The sequence below is a fragment of the Oncorhynchus mykiss genome, chromosome 21 (assembly GCF_057628025.1).
Source record: "Oncorhynchus mykiss isolate SJ-2025 chromosome 21, ASM5762802v1, whole genome shotgun sequence".
In the NCBI taxonomy this organism is placed as follows: Eukaryota; Metazoa; Chordata; class Actinopteri; order Salmoniformes; family Salmonidae; genus Oncorhynchus; species Oncorhynchus mykiss.
The window spans coordinates 56,504,838-56,524,729 of NC_143042.1; the positions used below are offsets into that span (position 1 = coordinate 56,504,838).

The 19,892-nt window shown below is 49.3% G+C and overlaps 1 protein-coding gene across 4 annotated transcripts in view; it reads left to right on the forward strand.

Moving 5' to 3' along the window:
* rnf175 (ring finger protein 175) overlaps positions 1-19,892 on the forward strand; it is a 36,777-nt gene that overhangs the window by 384 nt on the left and 16,501 nt on the right. For 2 of the 4 annotated variants that reach the window (XM_036958359.2, XM_036958361.2), the window contains exons 2-5: positions 11,414-11,451; positions 16,809-16,950; positions 18,773-18,927; positions 19,503-19,610. In XM_036958359.2, coding sequence (XP_036814254.1) covers positions 11,414-11,451; positions 16,809-16,950; positions 18,773-18,927; positions 19,503-19,610 — 443 coding nt within the window. The remainder of the gene's footprint in view (positions 1-11,413; positions 11,452-16,808; positions 16,951-18,772; positions 18,928-19,502; positions 19,611-19,892) is intronic. The other 2 variants (XM_090214940.1, XM_090214941.1) reach the window with 2 other exon arrangements.

Sequence of the window (19,892 nt, forward strand, 5' to 3'; positions counted from 1 at the left end):
ATAGCTAGTAATCATATGATTTTATTTATTTTTTATTATTATTATTTTTAGATCAACGCTAGTTAACCACCTATTGTTGACGTTTGTAATCAACACGTCATCTAGGTTAACGTTGGCTAACGTAAAGTGAGCTAGATCTCGTAAATATCACACATCTGCTTGTTTACAAGTCTAGAGTAACGTGTAACGTTACTATAAATGACTCCCTTCGCTAAGAAATGGGCTAGATCTGGGGTGTATTCATTACGCCTATTCTGTAGCAAAACGGAAGCAAACAGAACGAAATGGGGCGGGACCTAGATTAATTTGTCCAATAGACACTCACGTTTTGCTCTGTTTGCTTCCGTTCGGTAAACGGTTTCCGCAATGAATATTCTCTCTTCTCTTGATTGTGACAACCCCCCACCCCTCTCTCTCCTCTCTTCTCTCTCTCTCTTTTCATCTCAATTCAATTTCGATTTAAAGTCTTTATTGTCATGGGAAACATATCTTTACATTGCCAAAGCAAGTGAAATAGATAATAAACAAAAGTGAAATAAACAGTAAAAAATTAATAGTAAACATTACACTCACAGAAGTATCAAAATAATAAAGACATTTCAAATGTCATATTATGTCTATATACAGTGTTGTAACGATGTGCAAATAGTTAAAGTACAAAACGGAAAATAAATAAGCATAAATATGGGTTGTATTTACAATGGTGTTTGTTCTTCACTGGTTGACCTTTTCTTGTGGCAACAGGTCACACATCTTGCTGCTGTGATGTCACACTGTGGTATTTCACCCAGTAGATATGGGAGTGTATCAAAATCGGGGTTTGTTTTTCAAATACTTTGTGGATCTGTGTAATCTGAGGGAAATATGTCTCTCTAATATGGTCATACATTTGAAGAGGGCACGGCAAAATCTTTTCCCCCTCAGGAGACTGAAAAGATTTTGCATGGCTCCTCAGATCCTCTAAAGGTTATACAGCTGCACCATCGAGAGCACTGGTTGCATCACTGCCTGGTATGGAAACTGCTCGGCCTCCGACCGCAAGGCACTACAGAGGGCAATACGTACGGGCCAGTACATCACTGGGGCTAAGCTGCCTGCCATCCAGGGCCTCTACACCAGGCGGTGTCAGAGGAAGGCCCTAAAAATTATCAAAGACTCCAGCCACCTTAGTCATAGACTGTTCTTTTTTTGTTAATTCTTTCCAATGTGTCAAGTAACTATCTTTTTGTTTTCTCATGATTTGGTTGGGTCTAATTGTGTTGCTGTCCTGTGGGGTCTGTTTGTGTTTGTGGACTGAGCCCCAGGACCAGCTTGCTTAGGGGACTCTTCTCCAGGTTCATCTCTATGTATAGTTGAAGTCGGAAGTTTACATACACTTAGGTTGGAGTCATTAAAACTCGTTTTTTAACCACTCCACAAATTTCTTGTTAACAAACTATAGTTTTGTCAAGTCGGTTAGGACATCTACTTTGTACCTGACACAAGTCATTTTTCCAACAGTTGTTTACAGACAGATTATTTCACTTAAAATTCACTGTATCACAATTCCAGTGGGTCAGAAGTTTACATACACTAAGTTGACTGTGCCTTTAAACAGCTTGGAAAATTCCAGAAAATTATGTCATGGCTTTAGAAGCTTCTGATGGGCTAATTGACATAATTTGAGTCAATTGGAGTACCTGTGGATGTATTTCAAGGCCTACCTTCAAACTCAGTGCCTATTTGCTTGACATCATGGTAAAATCAAAAGAAATCAGCCAGGTTTGTCTGTGACGACCGGTCTCTATAGCCAGACTGTCCTCTCTGGGCAGCCAGGTTGGTCTGTGACAACCGGTCTCTATAGCCAGACTGTCCTCTCTGGGCAGCCAGGTTGGTCTGTGACGACCGGTCTCTAAAGCCAGACTGTCCTCTCTGGGCAGCCAGGTTGGTCTGTGACAACCGGTCTCTATAGCCAGACTGTCCTCTCTGGGCAGCCAGGTTGGTCTGTGACGACCGGTCTCTATAGCCAGACTGTCCTCTCTGGGCAGCCAGGTTGGTCTGTGACAACCGGTCTCTATAGCCAGACTGTCCTCTCTGGGCAGCCAGGTTGGTCTGTGACGACCGGTCTCTATAGCCAGACTGTCCTCTCTGGGCAGCCAGGTTTGTCTGTGATGACCGGTCTCTATAGCCAGACTGTCCTCTCTGGGCAGCCAGGTTTGTCTGTGACGACCGGTCTCTATAGCCAGACTGTCCTCTCTGGGCAGCCAGGTTTGTCTGTGACGACCGGTCTCTATAGCCAGACTGTCCTCTCTGGGCAGCCAGGTTTGTCTGTGACGACCGGTCTCTATAGCCAGACTGTCCTCTCTGGGCAGCCAGGTTGGTCTGTGACAACCGGTCTCTATAGCCAGACTGTCCTCTCTGGGCAGCCAGGTTGGTCTGTGACGACCGGTCTCTATAGCCAGACTGTCCTCTCTGGGCAGCCAGGTTGGTCTGTGACGACCGGTCTCTATAGCCAGACTGTCCTCTCTGGGCAGCCAGGTTGGTCTGTGACGACCGGTCTCTATAGCCAGACTGTCCTCTCTGGGCAGCCAGGTTTGTCTGTGATGACCGGTCTCTATAGCCAGACTGTCCTCTCTGGGCAGCCAGGTTTGTCTGTGACGACCGGTCTCTATAGCCAGACTGTCCTCTCTGGGCAGCCAGGTTTGTCTGTGACGACCGGTCTCTATAGCCAGACTGTCCTCTCTGGGCAGCCAGGTTTGTCTGTGACGACCGGTCTCTATAGCCAGACTGTCCTCTCTGGGCAGCCAGGTTGGTCTGTGACAACCGGTCTCTATAGCCAGACTGTCCTCTCTGGGCAGCCAGGTTGGTCTGTGACGACCGGTCTCTATAGCCAGACTGTCCTCTCTGGGCAGCCAGGTTGGTCTGTGACGACCGGTCTCTATAGCCAGACTGTCCTCTCTGGGCAGCCAGGTTTGTCTGTGACGACCGGTCTCTATAGCCAGACTGTTCTCTCTGGGCAGCCAGGTTTGTCTGTGACGACCGGTCTCTATAGCGAGACTGTTCTCTCTGGACAGCCAGGTTTGTCTGTGACGACTGGTCTCTATAGCCAGACTGTTCTCTCTGGGCAGCCAGGTTTGTCTGTGATGACCGGTCTCTATAGCCAGACTGTCCTCTCTGGGCAGCCAGGTTTGTCTGTGACGACCGGTCTCTATAGCCAGACTGTCCTCTCTGGGCAGCCAGGTTTGTCTGTGACGACCGGTCTCTATAGCCAGACTGTCCTCTCTGGGCAGCCAGGTTTGTCTGTGACGACCGGTCTCTATAGCCAGACTGTCCTCTCTGGGCAGCCAGGTTGGTCTGTGACAACCGGTCTCTATAGCCAGACTGTCCTCTCTGGGCAGCCAGGTTGGTCTGTGACGACCGGTCTCTATAGCCAGACTGTCCTCTCTGGGCAGCCAGGTTGGTCTGTGACGACCGGTCTCTATAGCCAGACTGTCCTCTCTGGGCAGCCAGGTTTGTCTGTGACGACCGGTCTCTATAGCCAGACTGTTCTCTCTGGGCAGCCAGGTTTGTCTGTGACGACCGGTCTCTATAGCGAGACTGTTCTCTCTGGACAGCCAGGTTTGTCTGTGACGACTGGTCTCTATAGCCAGACTGTTCTCTCTGGGCAGCCAGGTTTGTCTGTGACGACTGGTCTCTATAGCCAGACTGTTCTCTCTGGGCAGCCAGGTTTGTCTGTGAAGACCGGTCTCTATAGCCAGACTGTCCTCTCTGGGCAGCCAGGTTTGTCTGTGACGACCGGTCTCTATAGCCAGACTGTCCTCTCTGGGCAGCCAGGTTTGTCTGTGACGACCGGTCTCTATAGCCAGACTGTCCTCTCTGGGCAGCCAGGTTGGTCTGTGACGACCGGTCTCTATAGCCAGACTGTCCTCTCTGGGCAGCCAGGTTGGTCTGTGACGACCGGTCTCTATAGCCAGACTGTCCTCTCTGGGCAGCCAGGTTGGTCTGTGACGACCGGTCTCTATAGCCAGACTGTCCTCTCTGGGCAGCCAGGTTGGTCTGTGACGACCGGTCTCTATAGCCAGACTGTCCTCTCTGGGCAGCCAGGTTGGTCTGTGACGACCGGTCTCTATAGCCAGACTGTCCTCTCTGGGCAGCCAGGTTTGTCTGTGACGACCGGTCTCTATAGCCAGACTGTCCTCTCTGAGTCTGTACCTAGTCAATGTTTTCCTCAGTTTTCTATCAGTCACAGTGGTCAGATAGTCTGCCACCATGTACTGTCTGTTTAGAGACAAATAACATTGAAGTTTACTTAGATGTGTTGTGGTGTCTTTCCAATAGGTGATTATATTTTTATTTTTGTTTTGTGATGATTTGGTTGGGTCAGATTTTCTGAGCGTTGTCCTGAGGCTCTATGGGGTTGGTTTGGGTTAGTGAACTGAGCCTCAGAACCAGCTGGCTGACTGCTGTCCTGAGGCTCTATGGGGTTGGTTTGGGTTAGTGAACTGAGCCTCAGAACCAGCTGGCTGACTGCTGTCCTGAGGCTCTATGGGGTTGGTTTGGGTTAGTGAACTGAGCCTCAGAACCAGCTGGCTGAGTGTTGTCCTGAGGCTCTATGAGGTTGGTTTGGGTTAGTGAACTGAGCCTCAGAACCAGCTGGCTGAGTGTTGTCCTGAGGCTCTATGGGGTTGGTTTGGGTTGGTGAACTGAGCCTCAGAACCAGCTGGCTGAGTGCTGTCCTGAGGCTCTATGGGGTTGGTTTGGGTTGGTGAACTGAGCCTCAGAACCAGCTGGCTGAGTGCTGTCCTGAGGCTCTATGGGGTTGGTTTGGGTTGGTGAACTGAGCCTCAGAACCAGCTGGCTGAGTGCTGTCCTGAGGCTCTATGGGATTGGTTTGGGTTGGTGAACTGAGCCTCAGAACCAGCTGGCTGAGTGTTGTCCTGAGGCTCTATGGGATTGGTTTGGGTTGGTGAACTGAGCCTCAGAACCAGCTGGCTGAGTGTTGTCCTGAGGCTCTATGGGGTTGGTTTGGGTTAGTGAACTGAGCCTCAGAACCAGCTGGCTGACTGCTGTCCTGAGGCTCTATGGGGTTGGTTTGGGTTAGTGAACTGAGCCTCAGAACCAGCTGGCTGACTGCTGTCCTGAGGCTCTATGGGGTTGGTTTGGGTTAGTGAACTGAGCCTCAGAACCAGCTGGCTGAGTGCTGTCCTGAGGCTCTATGGGGTTGGTTTGGGTTAGTGAACTGAGCCTCAGAACCAGCTGGCTGACTGCTGTCCTGAGGCTCTATGGGGTTGGTTTGGGTTAGTGAACTGAGCCTCAGAACCAGCTGGCTGACTGCTGTCCTGAGGCTCTATGGGGTTGGTTTGGGTTAGTGAACTGAGCCTCAGAACCAGCTGGCTGAGTGTTGTCCTGAGGCTCTATGAGGTTGGTTTGGGTTAGTGAACTGAGCCTCAGAACCAGCTGGCTGAGTGTTGTCCTGAGGCTCTATGGGGTTGGTTTGGGTTGGTGAACTGAGCCTCAGAACCAGCTGGCTGAGTGCTGTCCTGAGGCTCTATGGGGTTGGTTTGGGTTGGTGAACTGAGCCTCAGAACCAGCTGGCTGAGTGCTGTCCTGAGGCTCTATGGGGTTGGTTTGGGTTGGTGAACTGAGCCTCAGAACCAGCTGGCTGAGTGCTGTCCTGAGGCTCTATGGGATTGGTTTGGGTTGGTGAACTGAGCCTCAGAACCAGCTGGCTGAGTGTTGTCCTGAGGCTCTATGGGATTGGTTTGGGTTGGTGAACTGAGCCTCAGAACCAGCTGGCTGAGTGTTGTCCTGAGGCTCTATGGGGTTGGTTTGGGTTAGTGAACTGAGCCTCAGAACCAGCTGGCTGACTGCTGTCCTGAGGCTCTATGGGGTTGGTTTGGGTTAGTGAACTGAGCCTCAGAACCAGCTGGCTGACTGCTGTCCTGAGGCTCTATGGGGTTGGTTTGGGTTAGTGAACTGAGCCTCAGAACCAGCTGGCTGAGTGCTGTCCTGAGGCTCTATGGGGTTGGTTTGGGTTAGTGAACTGAGCCTCAGAACCAGCTGGCTGACTGCTGTCCTGAGGCTCTATGGGGTTGGTTTGGGTTAGTGAACTGAGCCTCAGAACCAGCTGGCTGACTGCTGTCCTGAGGCTCTATGGGGTTGGTTTGGGTTAGTGAACTGAGCCTCAGAACCAGCTGGCTGAGTGCTGTCCTGAGGCTCTATGGGGTTGGTTTGGGTTAGTGAACTGAGCCTCAGAACCAGCTGGCTGAGTGCTGTCCTGAGGCTCTATGGGGTTGGTTTGGGTTAGTGAACTGAGCCTCAGAACCAGCTGGCTGAGTGTTGTCCTGAGGCTCTATGAGGTTGGTTTGGGTTAGTGAACTGAGCCTCAGAACCAGCTGGCTGAGTGTTGTCCTGAGGCTCTATGGGGTTGGTTTGGGTTGGTGAACTGAGCCTCAGAACCAGCTGGCTGAGTGCTGTCCTGAGGCTCTATGGGGTTGGTTTGGGTTGGTGAACTGAGCCTCAGAACCAGCTGGCTGAGTGCTGTCCTGAGGCTCTATGGGGTTGGTTTGGGTTGGTGAACTGAGCCTCAGAACCAGCTGGCTGAGTGCTGTCCTGAGGCTCTATGGGATTGGTTTGGGTTGGTGAACTGAGCCTCAGAACCAGCTGGCTGAGTGTTGTCCTGAGGCTCTATGGGATTGGTTTGGGTTGGTGAACTGAGCCTCAGAACCAGCTGGCTGAGTGCTGTCCTGAGGCTCTATGAGGTTGGTTTGGGTTGGTGAACTGAGCCTCAGAACCAGCTGGCTGACTGCTGTCCTGAGGCTATATGAGGTTGGTTTGGGTTAGTGAACTGAGCCTCAGAACCAGCTGGCTGAGTGCTGTCCTGAGGCTCTATGAGGTTGGTTTGGGTTGGTGAACTGAGCCTCAGAACCAGCTGGCTGACTGCTGTCCTGAGGCTATATGAGGTTGGTTTGGGTTAGTGAACTGAGCCTCAGAACCAGCTGACTGAGTGCTGTCCTGAGGCTCTATGGGGTTGGTTTGGGTTGGTGAACTGAGCCTCAGAACCAGCTGGCTGAGTCCTGTCCTGAGGCTCTATGGGGTTGGTTTGGGTTGGTGAACTGAGCCTCAGAACCAGCTGGCTGAGTGCTGTCCTGAGGCTCTATGGGGTTGGTTTGGGTTAGTGAACTGAGCCTCAGAACCAGCTGGCTGAGTCCTGTCCTGAGGCTATATGAGGTTGGTTTGGGTTGGTGAACTGAGCCTCAGAACCAGCTGGCTGAGTCCTGTCCTGAGGCTCTATGGGGTTGGTTTGGGTTGGTGAACTGAGCCTCAGAACCAGCTGGCTGAGTCCTGTCCTGAGGCTATATGAGGTTGGTTTGGGTTGGTGAACTGAGCCTCAGAACCAGCTGGCTGAGTGCTGTCCTGAGGCTCTATGGGGTTGGTTTGGGTTGGTGAACTGAGCCTCAGAACCAGCTGGCTGAGTGCTGTCCTGAGGCTCTATGGGGTTGGTTTGGGTTGGTGAACTGAGCCTCAGAACCAGCTGGCTGAGTGTTGTCCTGAGGCTCTATGGGGTTGGTTTGGGTTAGTGAACTGAGCCTCAGAACCAGCTGGCTGAGTGCTGTCCTGAGGCTCTATGGGGTTGGTTTGGGTTGGTGAACTGAGCCTCAGAACCAGCTGGCTAGTGTTGTCCTGAGGCTCTATGGGGTTGGTTTGGGTTAGTGAACTGAGCCTCAGAACCAGCTGGCTGAGTGCTGTCCTGAGGCTCTATGGGGTTGGTTTGGGTTGGTGAACTGAGCCTCAGAACCAGCTGGCTGACTGCTGTCCTGAGGCTATATGAGGTTGGTTTGGGTTGGTGAACTGAGCCTCAGAACCAGCTGGCTGAGTGTTGTCCTGAGGCTCTATGGGGTTGGTTTGGGTTAGTGAACTGAGCCTCAGAACCAGCTGGCTGAGTGTTGTCCTGAGGCTATATGAGGTTGGTTTGGGTTGGTGAACTGAGCCTCAGAACCAGCTGGCTGAGTGTTGTCCTGAGGCTCTATGGGGTTGGTTTGGGTTAGTGAACTGAGCCTCAGAACCAGCTGGCTGAGTGCTGTCCTGAGGCTCTATGGGGTTGGTTTGGGTTGGTGAACTGAGCCTCAGAACCAGCTGGCTGACTGCTGTCCTGAGGCTCTATGGGGTTGGTTTGAGTTGGTGAACTGAGCCTCAGAACCAGCTGGCTGAGTGCTGTCCTGAGGCTCTATGGGGTTGGTTTGGGTTGGTGAACTGAGCCTCAGAACCAGCTGGCTGAGTGCTGTCCTGAGGCTCTATGGGGTTGGTTTGGGTTGGTGAACTGATCCTCAGAACCAGCTGGCTGAGTGCTGTCCTGAGGCTCTATGGGGTTGGTTTGAGTTGGTGAACTGAGCCTCAGAACCAGCTGGCTGAGTGCTGTCCTGAGGCTCTATGGGGTTGGTTTGGGTTGGTGAACTGAGCCTCAGAACCAGCTGGCTGACTGCTGTCCTGAGGCTCTATGGGGTTGGTTTGGGTTGGTGAACTGAGCCTCAGAACCAGCTGGCTGAGTCCTGTCCTGAGGCTCTATGGGGTTGGTTTGGGTTAGTGAACTGAGCCTCAGAACCAGCTGGCTGACTGCTGTCCTGAGGCTCTATGGGGTTGGTTTGGGTTGGTGAACTGAGCCTCAGAACCAGCTGGCTGAGTCCTGTCCTGAGGCTATATGAGGTTGGTTTGGGTTGGTGAACTGAGCCTCAGAACCAGCTGGCTGAGTGTTGTCCTGAGGCTCTATGGGGTTGGTTTGGGTTGGTGAACTGAGCCTCAGAACCAGCTGGCTGAGTGCTGTCCTGAGGCTCTATGGGGTTGGTTTGGGTTGGTGAACTGAGCCTCAGAACCAGCTGGCTGAGTGATGTCCTGAGGCTCTATGCGGTTGGTTTGGGTTGGTGAACTGAGCCTCAGAACCAGCTGGCTGAGTGCTGTCCTGAGGCTATATGAGGTTGGTTTGGGTTGGTGAACTGAGCCTCAGAACCAGCTGGCTGAGTGCTGTCCTGAGGCTCTATGGGGTTGGTTTGGGTTGGTGAACTGAGCCTCAGAACCAGCTGGCTGAGTGCTGTCCTGAGGCTCTATGGGGTTGGTTTGGGTTGGTGAACTGAGCCTCAGAACCAGCTGGCTGAGTCCTGTCCTGAGGCTATATGAGGTTGGTTTGGGTTAGTGAACTGAGCCTCAGAACCAGCTGGCTGAGTGCTGTCCTGAGGCTCTATGGGGTTGGTTTGGGTTGGTGAACTGAGCCTCAGAACCAGCTGGCTGAGTGCTGTCCTGAGGCTCTATGGGGTTGGTTTGGGTTGGTGAACTGAGCCTCAGAACCAGCTGGCTGAGTGCTGTCCTGAGGCTCTATGGGGTTGGTTTGGGTTAGTGAACTGAGCCTCAGAACCAGCTGGCTGACTGCTGTCCTGAGGCTCTATGGGGTTGGTTTGGGTTAGTGAACTGAGCCTCAGAACCAGCTGGCTGAGTGCTGTCCTGAGGCTCTATGGGGTTGGTTTGGGTTGGTGAACTGAGCCTCAGAACCAGCTGGCTGAGTGCTGTCCTGAGGCTCTATGGGGTTGGTTTGGGTTAGTGAACTGAGCCTCAGAACCAGCTGGCTGAGTGTTGTCCTGAGGCTCTATGGGGTTGGTTTGGGTTAGTGAACTGAGCCTCAGAACCAGCTGGCTGAGTGCTGTCCTGAGGCTCTATGGGGTTGGTTTGGGTTGGTGAACTGAGCCTCAGAACCAGCTGGCTGAGTCCTGTCCTGAGGCTATATGAGGTTGGTTTGGGTTGGTGAACTGAGCCTCAGAACCAGCTGGCTGAGTGCTGTCCTGAGGCTCTATGGGGTTGGTTTGGGTTGGTGAACTGAGCCTCAGAACCAGCTGGCTGAGTCCTGTCCTGAGGCTATATGGGGTTGGTTTGGGTTGGTGAACTGAGCCTCAGAACCAGCTGGCTGAGTCCTGTCCTGAGGCTATATGAGGTTGGTTTGGGTTGGTGAACTGAGCCTCAGAACCAGCTGGCTGAGTGCTGTCCTGAGGCTCTATGGGGTTGGTTTGGGTTGGTGAACTGAGCCTCAGAACCAGCTGGCTGAGTCCTGTCCTGAGGCTATATGAGGTTGGTTTGGGTTGGTGAACTGAGCCTCAGAACCAGCTGGCTGAGTGCTGTCCTGAGGCTCTATGGGGTTGGTTTGGGTTGGTGAACTGAGCCTCAGAACCAGCTGGCTGAGTCCTGTCCTGAGGCTATATGGGGTTGGTTTGGGTTGGTGAACTGAGCCTCAGAACCAGCTGGCTGAGTCCTGTCCTGAGGCTATATGAGGTTGGTTTGGGTTGGTGAACTGAGCCTCAGAACCAGCTGGCTGAGTGTTGTCCTGAGGCTTTATGGGGTTGGTTTGGGTTGGTGAACTGATCCTCAGAACCAGCTGGCTGAGTGCTGTCCTGAGGCTATATGAGGTTGGTTTGGGTTGGTGAACTGAGCCTCAGAACCAGCTGGCTGAGTGCTGTCCTGAGGCTCTATGGGGTTGGTTTGGGTTGGTGAACTGAGCCTCAGAACCAGCTGGCTGAGTCCTGTCCTGAGGCTATATGGGGTTGGTTTGGGTTGGTGAACTGAGCTTCAGAACCAGCTGGCTGAGTCCTGTCCTGAGGCTATATGAGGTTGGTTTGGGTTGGTGAACTGAGCCTCAGAACCAGCTGGCTGAGTGCTGTCCTGAGGCTCTATGGGGTTGGTTTGGGTTAGTGAACTGAGCCTCAGAACCAGCTGGCTGAGTGCTGTCCTGAGGCTCTATGGGGTTGGTTTGGGTTAGTGAACTGAGCCTCAGAACCAGCTGGCTGAGTGCTGTCCTGAGGCTCTATGGGGTTGGTTTGGGTTAGTGAACTGAGCCTCAGAACCAGCTGGCTCAGGGGACTCTTCTCTTGTTTCATCTCTTGACATTGTAGAGCTGTGTGATGGAATGTTTTGGGGTCACTTGTTTTTAGATGGTTGTAACATGTGATGGCTCTTTGTTCTATTTGAATAAGGAGGTGGTATTGGCCCACTTCTGCTCTACATGCTCTATTTTTCTTTGCACTTGCAATACGGTCTGCATGCAGTGTTTCGATTGGATGTTTGTCCCATTTGGTCAATTCATTATTAGAGTGTGGACCCCCATACTTCACTGCCAAATAGAGCAACTGGTTCTAGAACTGATTGGAACATTTTGAGACAGATTCTAATTGGAATTTTGATTTTTATGTTCCTTTTAATGGCATAGAATGCTCTTCTTGCTTTGTCTCTCAGCTCATTCACAGCCCTGTGAAAGCTACCTGTGTGGCTGATACTTAGTCCTAGATATGTGTAGTTTTTGGTGAGTTCTAAAAGAACTCTCTCTCTCTCTCTCTCTCTATCTCTTCCCTCTCTCCTCTCTCTCTCTCTCTCTCTCTTCTCTCCCCCCTCTCTCTTCTAGGGGGATCTCCTGAAAATGACTCACAGGGAGAACTGGAAGTAAGTCCTCATTTAGAACCAGTAATTGGACAGTGAGAAAGTAGAACCCGTAATTGGGCAGTGAGAAAGTAGAACCCGTAATTGGACAGTGAGAAAGTAGAACCCGTAATTGGGCAGTGAGAAAGTAGAACCCGTAATTGGACAGTGAGAAAGTAGAACCCGTAATTGGGCAGTGAGAAAGTAGAACCCGTAATTGGACAGTGAGAAAGTAGAACCCGTAATTGGGCAGTGAGAAGGTATTTATACCCCTTGACTTATTCCACATGTTGTTGTGTTACAGCCTGAATTCACAATGGATTAAATTGATTTTTTTCTCTCAACAATCTACACACAATACCCCATAATGACATCACAATACCCCATAAAGACATCACAATACCCCATAATGACATCACAATACCCCATAATGACATCACAATACCCCATAATGACATCACAATACCCCATAATGACATCACAATACCCCATAATGATACCCCAATAACCCATAATGACGTCACAATAACCCATAATGACGTCACAATACCCCATAATGATACCCCAATACCCCATAATGACACCCCAATACCCCATAATGACACCCCAATACCCCATAATGACATCACAATACCCCCTAATGACATCACAATACCCCCTAATGACATCACAATACCCCATAAAGACATCACAATACCCCATAATGACAAAGTGAAAACATCTTTTTAGATTTGTTGTAAATGGGAAATATCTCATTCACGTAAGTATTCACACTCCTTTGCTATAACGCTCTAAATTGAGCTCAGATGCATCCAATCTTCTCTGATCATCCTTGAGACGTCACTACAACTTGACTTGAGTCCTCCTGTGGCCAATTCAATTGTTTGGAAATTATTTTGAAGAAACACACCTGTCTATATAAGGTCCCACGGTCGACAGTGCAGAAACTATACCACGAAGTCCAAGGAACTGTCTGTAGATCTCTGAGATATAGTTGTGATGAGGTGTATATATCTGGGGAAGGGTAGAAAACCATTTCTACAGTGTTGAAAGTTTATATCATTGGGAAATGGGGAAAAATATGGAACTACTCAGACTCTGCTGAGAGCAGGCTGTCCCACCAAACTGAGCAACCCGGGCAAGAATGACCTTGGTCAGGGAGGTGTCCACTGTGACAGAAGACGGTGACCAGAGTTCCTTGGCTGAGATGGGAGAACCTGTCAGCTCTTCACCATTGGGCTTTATGGGAGAGTGGCCAGACTATAGCCAGGACACTCCAGTAAACTGAACTCACTTATCATGTTCCAGGCTATGTTTTTAAACTCCTAAATTGTCCAGTGTTGGTGACCGCTTTTAGTCGTTTTTAGCTCCTAGGAGTGGAACCCAGTGTGATGAAAATAGCTCATCCGTGACAAGCGTTCTGCGCCGTTATTTGCCTGTTTGTGCTCCGCGTGTTAGCTTGCACGATTCTTGCCGTTCTCCATCAACGAGCTGTTTTGTCCCAGAGGGCTGCCGCTGACCGGATGTTTGTAGTTTGTCGCACCATTCGTGTTAAACCCAAGACACTGTCGTGCGTGAAAAGCCCAGGTGGGCATCTGTTTCTGAGATACTGGATCCGGTGGGCCTGGCACCGGACGATCATACCACGCACACATTCTGAGGCTCAATCGTACCCATGATTGGACAGTCAGACGGTGTTGTCATATAGAACCAGTGATTGGACAGTCAGACGGTGTTGTCATATAGAACCAGTGATTGGACAGTCAGACGGTGTTGCTATGTACAGTAGAACCAGTGATTGGACAGTCAGACAGTGTTGCTATGTACAGTAGAGCCAGTGATTGGACAGTCAGACGGTGTTGCTATATACAGTAGAACCAGTGATTGGACAGTCAGACAGTGTTGCTATGTACAGTAGAACCAGTGATTGGACAGTCAGACGGTGTTGCTATGTACAGTAGAGCCAGTGATTGGACAGTCAGACGGTGTTGTCATATAGAACCAGTGATTGGACAGTCAGACGGTGTTGTCATATAGAACCAGTGATTGGACAGTCAGACAGTGTTGCTATGTACAGTAGAGCCAGTGATTGGACAGTCAGACGGTGTTGCTATGTACAGTAGAACCAGTGATTGGACAGTCAGACGGGGTTGCTATATACAGTAGAACCAGTGATTGGACAGTCAGACGGTGTTGCTATGTACAGTAGAGCCAGTGATTGGACAGTCAGACGGTGTTGCTATATACAGGGCCTTCAGAAAGTATTCAGACCCCTTGACTTCTTCCACATTTTGTTACATTACAGCCTTATTCTAAAAATGATTAAATAGTTTTTATTCCCTTTATCAATCTAAACACAATACCCCATAATGACATCACAATACCCCATAATGACATCACAATACCCCATAATGACATCACAATACCACATAATGACATCACAATACCCCATAATGACATCACAATACCCCATAATGACATCACAATACCACATAATGACATCACAATACCCCATAATGACATCACAATACCACATAATGACATCACAATACCACATAATGACATCACAATACCCCATAATGACATCACAATACCACATAATGACATCACAATACCCCATAATGATATCACAATACCCCATAATGACATCACAATACCACATAATGACAAAGCAAAAACAGGTTTATAGAAATGTACAAAAAAAACAACTAAAAAACAAGTATTCAGACCCTACTCAGTGCTTTGTTGCTTACAGCCTCCAGTCTTCTCGGGTATGATGCTACAAGCTTGGCACACCTGTATTTGGGGAGTTTCTCCCATTCTTCTCTGCAGATCCTCTCAAGCTCTGTAAGGTTGGATGGCGAGCGTCGCTGCACAGCTATTTTCAGGTCTCTCCAGAGATGTTCGATCGGGTTCAAGTCCGGGCTCTGGCTGGGCCATTCAAGGACATTCAGAGTCTTGCCCCGAAGTCACTCCTTCGTTGTCTTGGCTGTGTGCTTAGGGTCGTTGTCAAGGTGAACCTTTGCCCCAGTCTGAGGTCCTGAGCACTGTAGAGCAGGTTTTCATCAAGGATCTCTCTGTACTTTGCTCTGTTCATCTTTGCCTCAATCCTGACTAGTCTCCCAGTCCCTGCCACTGAATAACATCCCCACAGCATGATGCTGCCACCACCATGCTTCACCGTAGGGATGGTGCCAGGTTTCCTCCAGACGTGACGCTTGGCATTCAGGCCAGAGAATCTTGTTTCTCATGGTCTGAGAGTCCTTTAGGTGCCTTTTGGCAAACTCCAAGCGGGCTGTCATGTGCCTTTTACTGAGGAGTGGCTTCCGTCTGGCCACTCTACCATAAAGGCCTGATTGGTGGAGTGCTGCAGAGATGGTTGTCCTTCTGGAAGATTCTCCTATCTCCACAGAGGAACTCTGGAGCTCTGTCAGAGGGACCATCGGGTGCTTGGTCACCTCCCTGACCAAGGCCCTTCCTTCCCGATTGCTCAGTTTGGCCGGGCGGCCAGCTCTAGGAAGAGTCTTGGTGGTTCCAAACTTCTTCCATTTAAGAATGATGGAGGACACTGTGTTCCTGAACCTTCAATGCTGCAGAACATTTTTGATACCTTTCCCCAGATCTGTGCCTCGACACAATTCTGTCTCGGGTCTCTACGGACAATTCCTTCAACCTCATTGGTTGTTTTTTGCTCTGACGTGCACTGTCAGCTGTGGGACCTTATATAGACAGGTACCTTATATAGACAGGTGTGTGCCTTTCCAAATCATGTCCAATCAATTGAATTTACCACAGGTGGACTCCAATCAAGTTGTAGAAACATCTCAAGGACGATCAATGGAGACAGGATGCACCTGAGCTCAATTTCGAGCCTCGTAGCAAAGGGTCTGAATACTTATGTAAATAAGGTTTTTCTGTTTTTTTAAAACCTGTTTTTTCTTTGTCATCATGCAGTATTGTGTGTAGATTGATGAGGGGGGGAATAATTGAATCCATTTCAGAATAAGGCTGTAACGTTACAACATGTGGAAAAGGGGAAGTGGTCTGTATTCTTTCTAAATGTCATATACACACCCCTGTACTGAAACATGGATACAGCCTTTATATCTACTATAGACATTAGTCTTCAGTGGTGAACCTATAGATCTTCAGTGGTGTTTTTTTTGTCATAATGGGGTATTGTGATGTCTTTATGGGGTATTGTGATGTCTTTATGGGGTATTGTGATGTCTTTATGGGGTATTGTGATGTCTTTATGGGGTATTGTGATGTCTTTATGGGGTATTGTGATGTCATTATGGGGTATTGTGATGTCCTTATGGGGTATTGTGATGTCATTATGGGGTATTGTGATGTCCTTATGGGGTATTGTGATGTCATTATGGGGTGTTGTGATGTCCTTATGGGGTATTGTGATGTCCTTATGGGGTATTGTGATGTCTTTATGGGGTATTGTGATGTCATTATGGGGTATTGTGATGTCATTATGGGGTATTGTGATGTCATTATGGAGTATTGTGATGTCGTTATGGAGTATTGTGATGTCGTTATGGAGTATTGTGATGTCATTATGGGGTATTGTGATGTCATTATGGAGTATTGTGATGTCATTATGGAGTATTGTGATGTCGTTATGGAGTATTGTGATGTCATTATGGGGTACTGTGATGTCATTATGGGGTATTGTGATGTCATTATGGGGTATTGTGTGTAGATTGATGAGGAAAAATAATACTTTTATAAATAAGGCTATAATGTAACAAAATGTGGAATAAGTCCAGGGGTCTGAATACTGCTACCTACCTACTGTAGTGAATTCTGAATCCACTGTATGTCTCTATTACCTACTGTAGTGAATTCTGAATCCACTGTATGTCTCTGGTACCTACTGTAGTGAATTCTGAATCCACTGTATCTCTGGTACCTACTGTAGTGAATTCTGAATCCACTGTATGTCTCTATTACCTACTGTAGTGAATTCTGAATCCACTGTATGTCTCTGGTACCTACTGTAGTGAATTCTGAATCCACTGTATGTCTCTGGTACCTACTGTAGTGAATTATGAATCCACTGTATGTCTCTATTACCTACTGCAGTGAATTCTGAATCCACTATATGTCTCTATTACCTACTGTAGTGAATTCTGAATCCACTGTATGTCTCTGGTACCTACTGCAGTGAATTCTGGGAGTAGTCATCCACGTCCTGGTATCTGACTATTGTTAGTGTCCCACAAGGCTAGATCTCAGAGTAGCTCATGGAAGTTATTTTTGACACTGCTCTCATTCTAGAGAGATTCATCATGGCACCTTTTAGATCTCTTTCTTCCCTCTCTCTCCCCCTCCCCCCTCTCTCTCTTTCTCCCCCCCCCCCCTCCTAGAGTACAGCATGAGCGCCTGCACGTGAAGCACCGGGGCCATGAGGCCATGCATGCAGAGATGGTGCTCATCCTCATCGCTACGCTAGTGGTGGCTCAGATCGTACTGGTACAGTGGAAGCAGCGGCACCACCGCTCATACAATGTGAGTACAGCAGCCGGCGACTGGCTGGGTGGGTTGGATCCACAATGGCGGGTTACAGGAGCCAGACAGTGTGTACGATTGATTTACATCCACTAGAAATGTGTATGTGGTTAAAGACACACACACACACACACACACCTGACCTCTGTCTCTCTCTCTCTGTGTCTCTGTCTCTCTGTCTCTCTCTCTAAGGGGCTTTATTGACATGGGAAACATATGTTAACATTGCCAAAGCAAGTGAGGTAGATAATATACAAAGTGAAATAAACAATAAGAATTAACAGTAAACATTACACTCACAGAAGTTACAAAAGAATAAAGACATTTCAAATGTCATATTATATATATATATATACACACAGTGTTTTAACAATGTACAAATGGTTAAAGTACACAAGGGAAAATAAATAAGCATAAATATGGGTTGTATTTACAATGGTGTTTGTTCTTCACTGGTTGACCTTTTCTCGTGGCAACAGGTCATAAATCTTGCTGCTGTGATGTCACACTGTGGTATTTCACCCAGTAGATATGGGAGTTAATCAAAATTGGATTTGTTTGCAAATTCTTTGTGGATCTGTGTAATCTGAGGGAAATATGTCTCTCTAATGTCTCTATGTCTCTCTGGTCATACATTGGGCAGGAGGTTAGGAAGTGCAGCTCAGTTTCCACCTCACTTTGTGGGCAGTGAGCACATAGCCTGTCTTCTCTTGAGAGCCATGTCTGCCTACGGCAGCCTTTCTCAATAGCAAGGCTATGCTCACTGAGTCTGTACATAGTCAAAGCTTTCCTTAATTTTGGGTCAGTCACAGTGGTCAGGTATTCTGCCACTGTGTACTCTCTGTTTAGGGACAAATAGCATTCTAGTTTGCTCTGTTTTTTTGTTAATTCTTTCCAATGTGTCAAGTAATTATCTTTTTGTTTTCTCATGATTTGGTTGGGTTTAATTGTGCTGCTGTCCTGGGGCTCTCTCTGTCTGTCTCTCTCTCTCTCCCCCCTCTCTCTCCCCTCTCTCTCTCCCCTCTCTCTCTCTCTCCTCTCTCTCCTCTCTATCTCTCTGTCTCTCTCTCTCTCCCCTCTCTCTCTCTCTCTCCCTCTGTCTCTCTTTCTCCCCTCTGTCTCTCTCTCTCTCTCTCTCTCTCTCTCTCTCTCTCTCTCTCTCTCTCTCTCTCCTCTCTCTCCTCTCTCTCTCCCCTCTCTCTCCCCTCTCTCTCCCCTCTCTTCTCTCTCTTCTCTCTCTCTCTCTCTCTCTCTTCTCTCTCTCTCTCTCTCTCCTCTCTCTCTCCCCTCTCTCTCCCCTCTCTCTCCCCTCTCTCTCCCCTCTCTCTCCCCTCTCTTCTCTCTCTCTCTCTCTCTCTCTCTCTCTCTCTCTCTCTCTTCTCTCTCTCTCTCCTCTCTCTCTCTCCCCTCTGTCTCTCTCTCTCTCTCCCCTCTCTTCTCTCTCTCCTCTCTCTCTTCTCTCTCTCCTCTCTCTCTCTCCCCTCTCTCTCTCTCTCCTCTCTCTCTTCTGTCTCTCTCCTCTCTCTCTCTCTCTCTCTCTCTCTCTCTCTCTCTCTCTCTCTCTCCCCTCTGTCTCCTCTCTCTCTCTCTCTCTCCCCTCTGTCTCCTCTCTCTCTCTCTCCCCTCTGTCTCCTCTCTCTCTCTCCCTCTCTCTCTCCTCTCTCTCCTCTGGCTCTCTTTCTCTCTCTCCCCTCTGTCTCTCCTCTCCCCTCTGTCTCTCTCTCCTCTCTCTCTTTCTCTCTCTCTCTTCTCTGTCTCTCGCTCCCCTCTGTCCCCCTCTCTCTGTCTCTCTCCCTCCCCCCTTCTCTCTCTCTCTCTCCAGTTGGTTACCCTGCTCCAGATGTGGGTGGTTCCTCTCTATTTCACTATAAAACTCTACTGGTGGAGGTTTCTCTCCATGTGGGGAATGTTCTCTGTCATCACCAGCTATGTCGTCTTCAGAGCTACACGCAAACCACTGTCCTGTCGGACACCACGGTACGCTGGAGGGGGGGGGTTAACCACTGTCCTGGAGGGGGGGTTAACCACTGTCCTGGAGGGGGGGTTAACCACTGTCCTGGAGGGGGGGTTAACCACTGTCCTGGAGGGGGGGTTAACCACTGTCCTGGAGGGGGGGGGGGGGTTAACCACTGTCCTGGAGGGGGGGGGGGTTAACCACTGTCCTGGAGGGGGGGTTAACCACTGTCCTGGAGGGGGGGGGGGGTTAACCACTGTCCTGGAGGGGGGGTTAACCACTGTCCTGTCGGACACCACGGTACACTGGAGGGGGGGGGTTTAACCACTGTCCTGGAGGGGGGGGGGTTAACCACTGTCCTGGAGGGGGGGGGTTAACCACTGTCCTGGAGCGGGGGGGTTAACCACTCTCCTGGAGGGGGGTGGGGGAGTTAACCACTGTCCTGGAGGGGGGGGGGGGGGGGGTTAACCACTCTCCTGGAGGGGGGGGGGTTAACCACTCTCCTGGAGGGGGGGGGGGGGGGGGGGTTAACCACTGTCCTGGAGGGGGGGGGGTTAACCACAAGGGGGAGAGGTTATTTACTGTGTGTGTTTTTCAGGATGGTGTATAAATGGTTTCTATTGATCTATAAGCTGAGCTATGCGGTGGGAGTGATTGGATACCTGGTCATCATGTTCACAATGTTCGGCTTCAATGTCTTCTTCAGGTGAGTGCTAGAACAGCACGCAGACGATTCCTGACTGATTTAAAGCTTTTTGAGCTCCTTTCAGTTCGTTAATAAAAAAATGCAAAAATAATCACAGATTTTCGGGTTTCAAAGATTTTTTTTAGATTGACATTAAATGCTGTTATGTGGATTGAATGCTGTAACAACACAGACTAAACCAGTCCCCTAATAGTAGTCACTGATAGTAGTCACCATTACTACTGATCACTTATAAACCATCAGGTATTCGCATTACTATAATAAAATCACTATTTTAGTAGT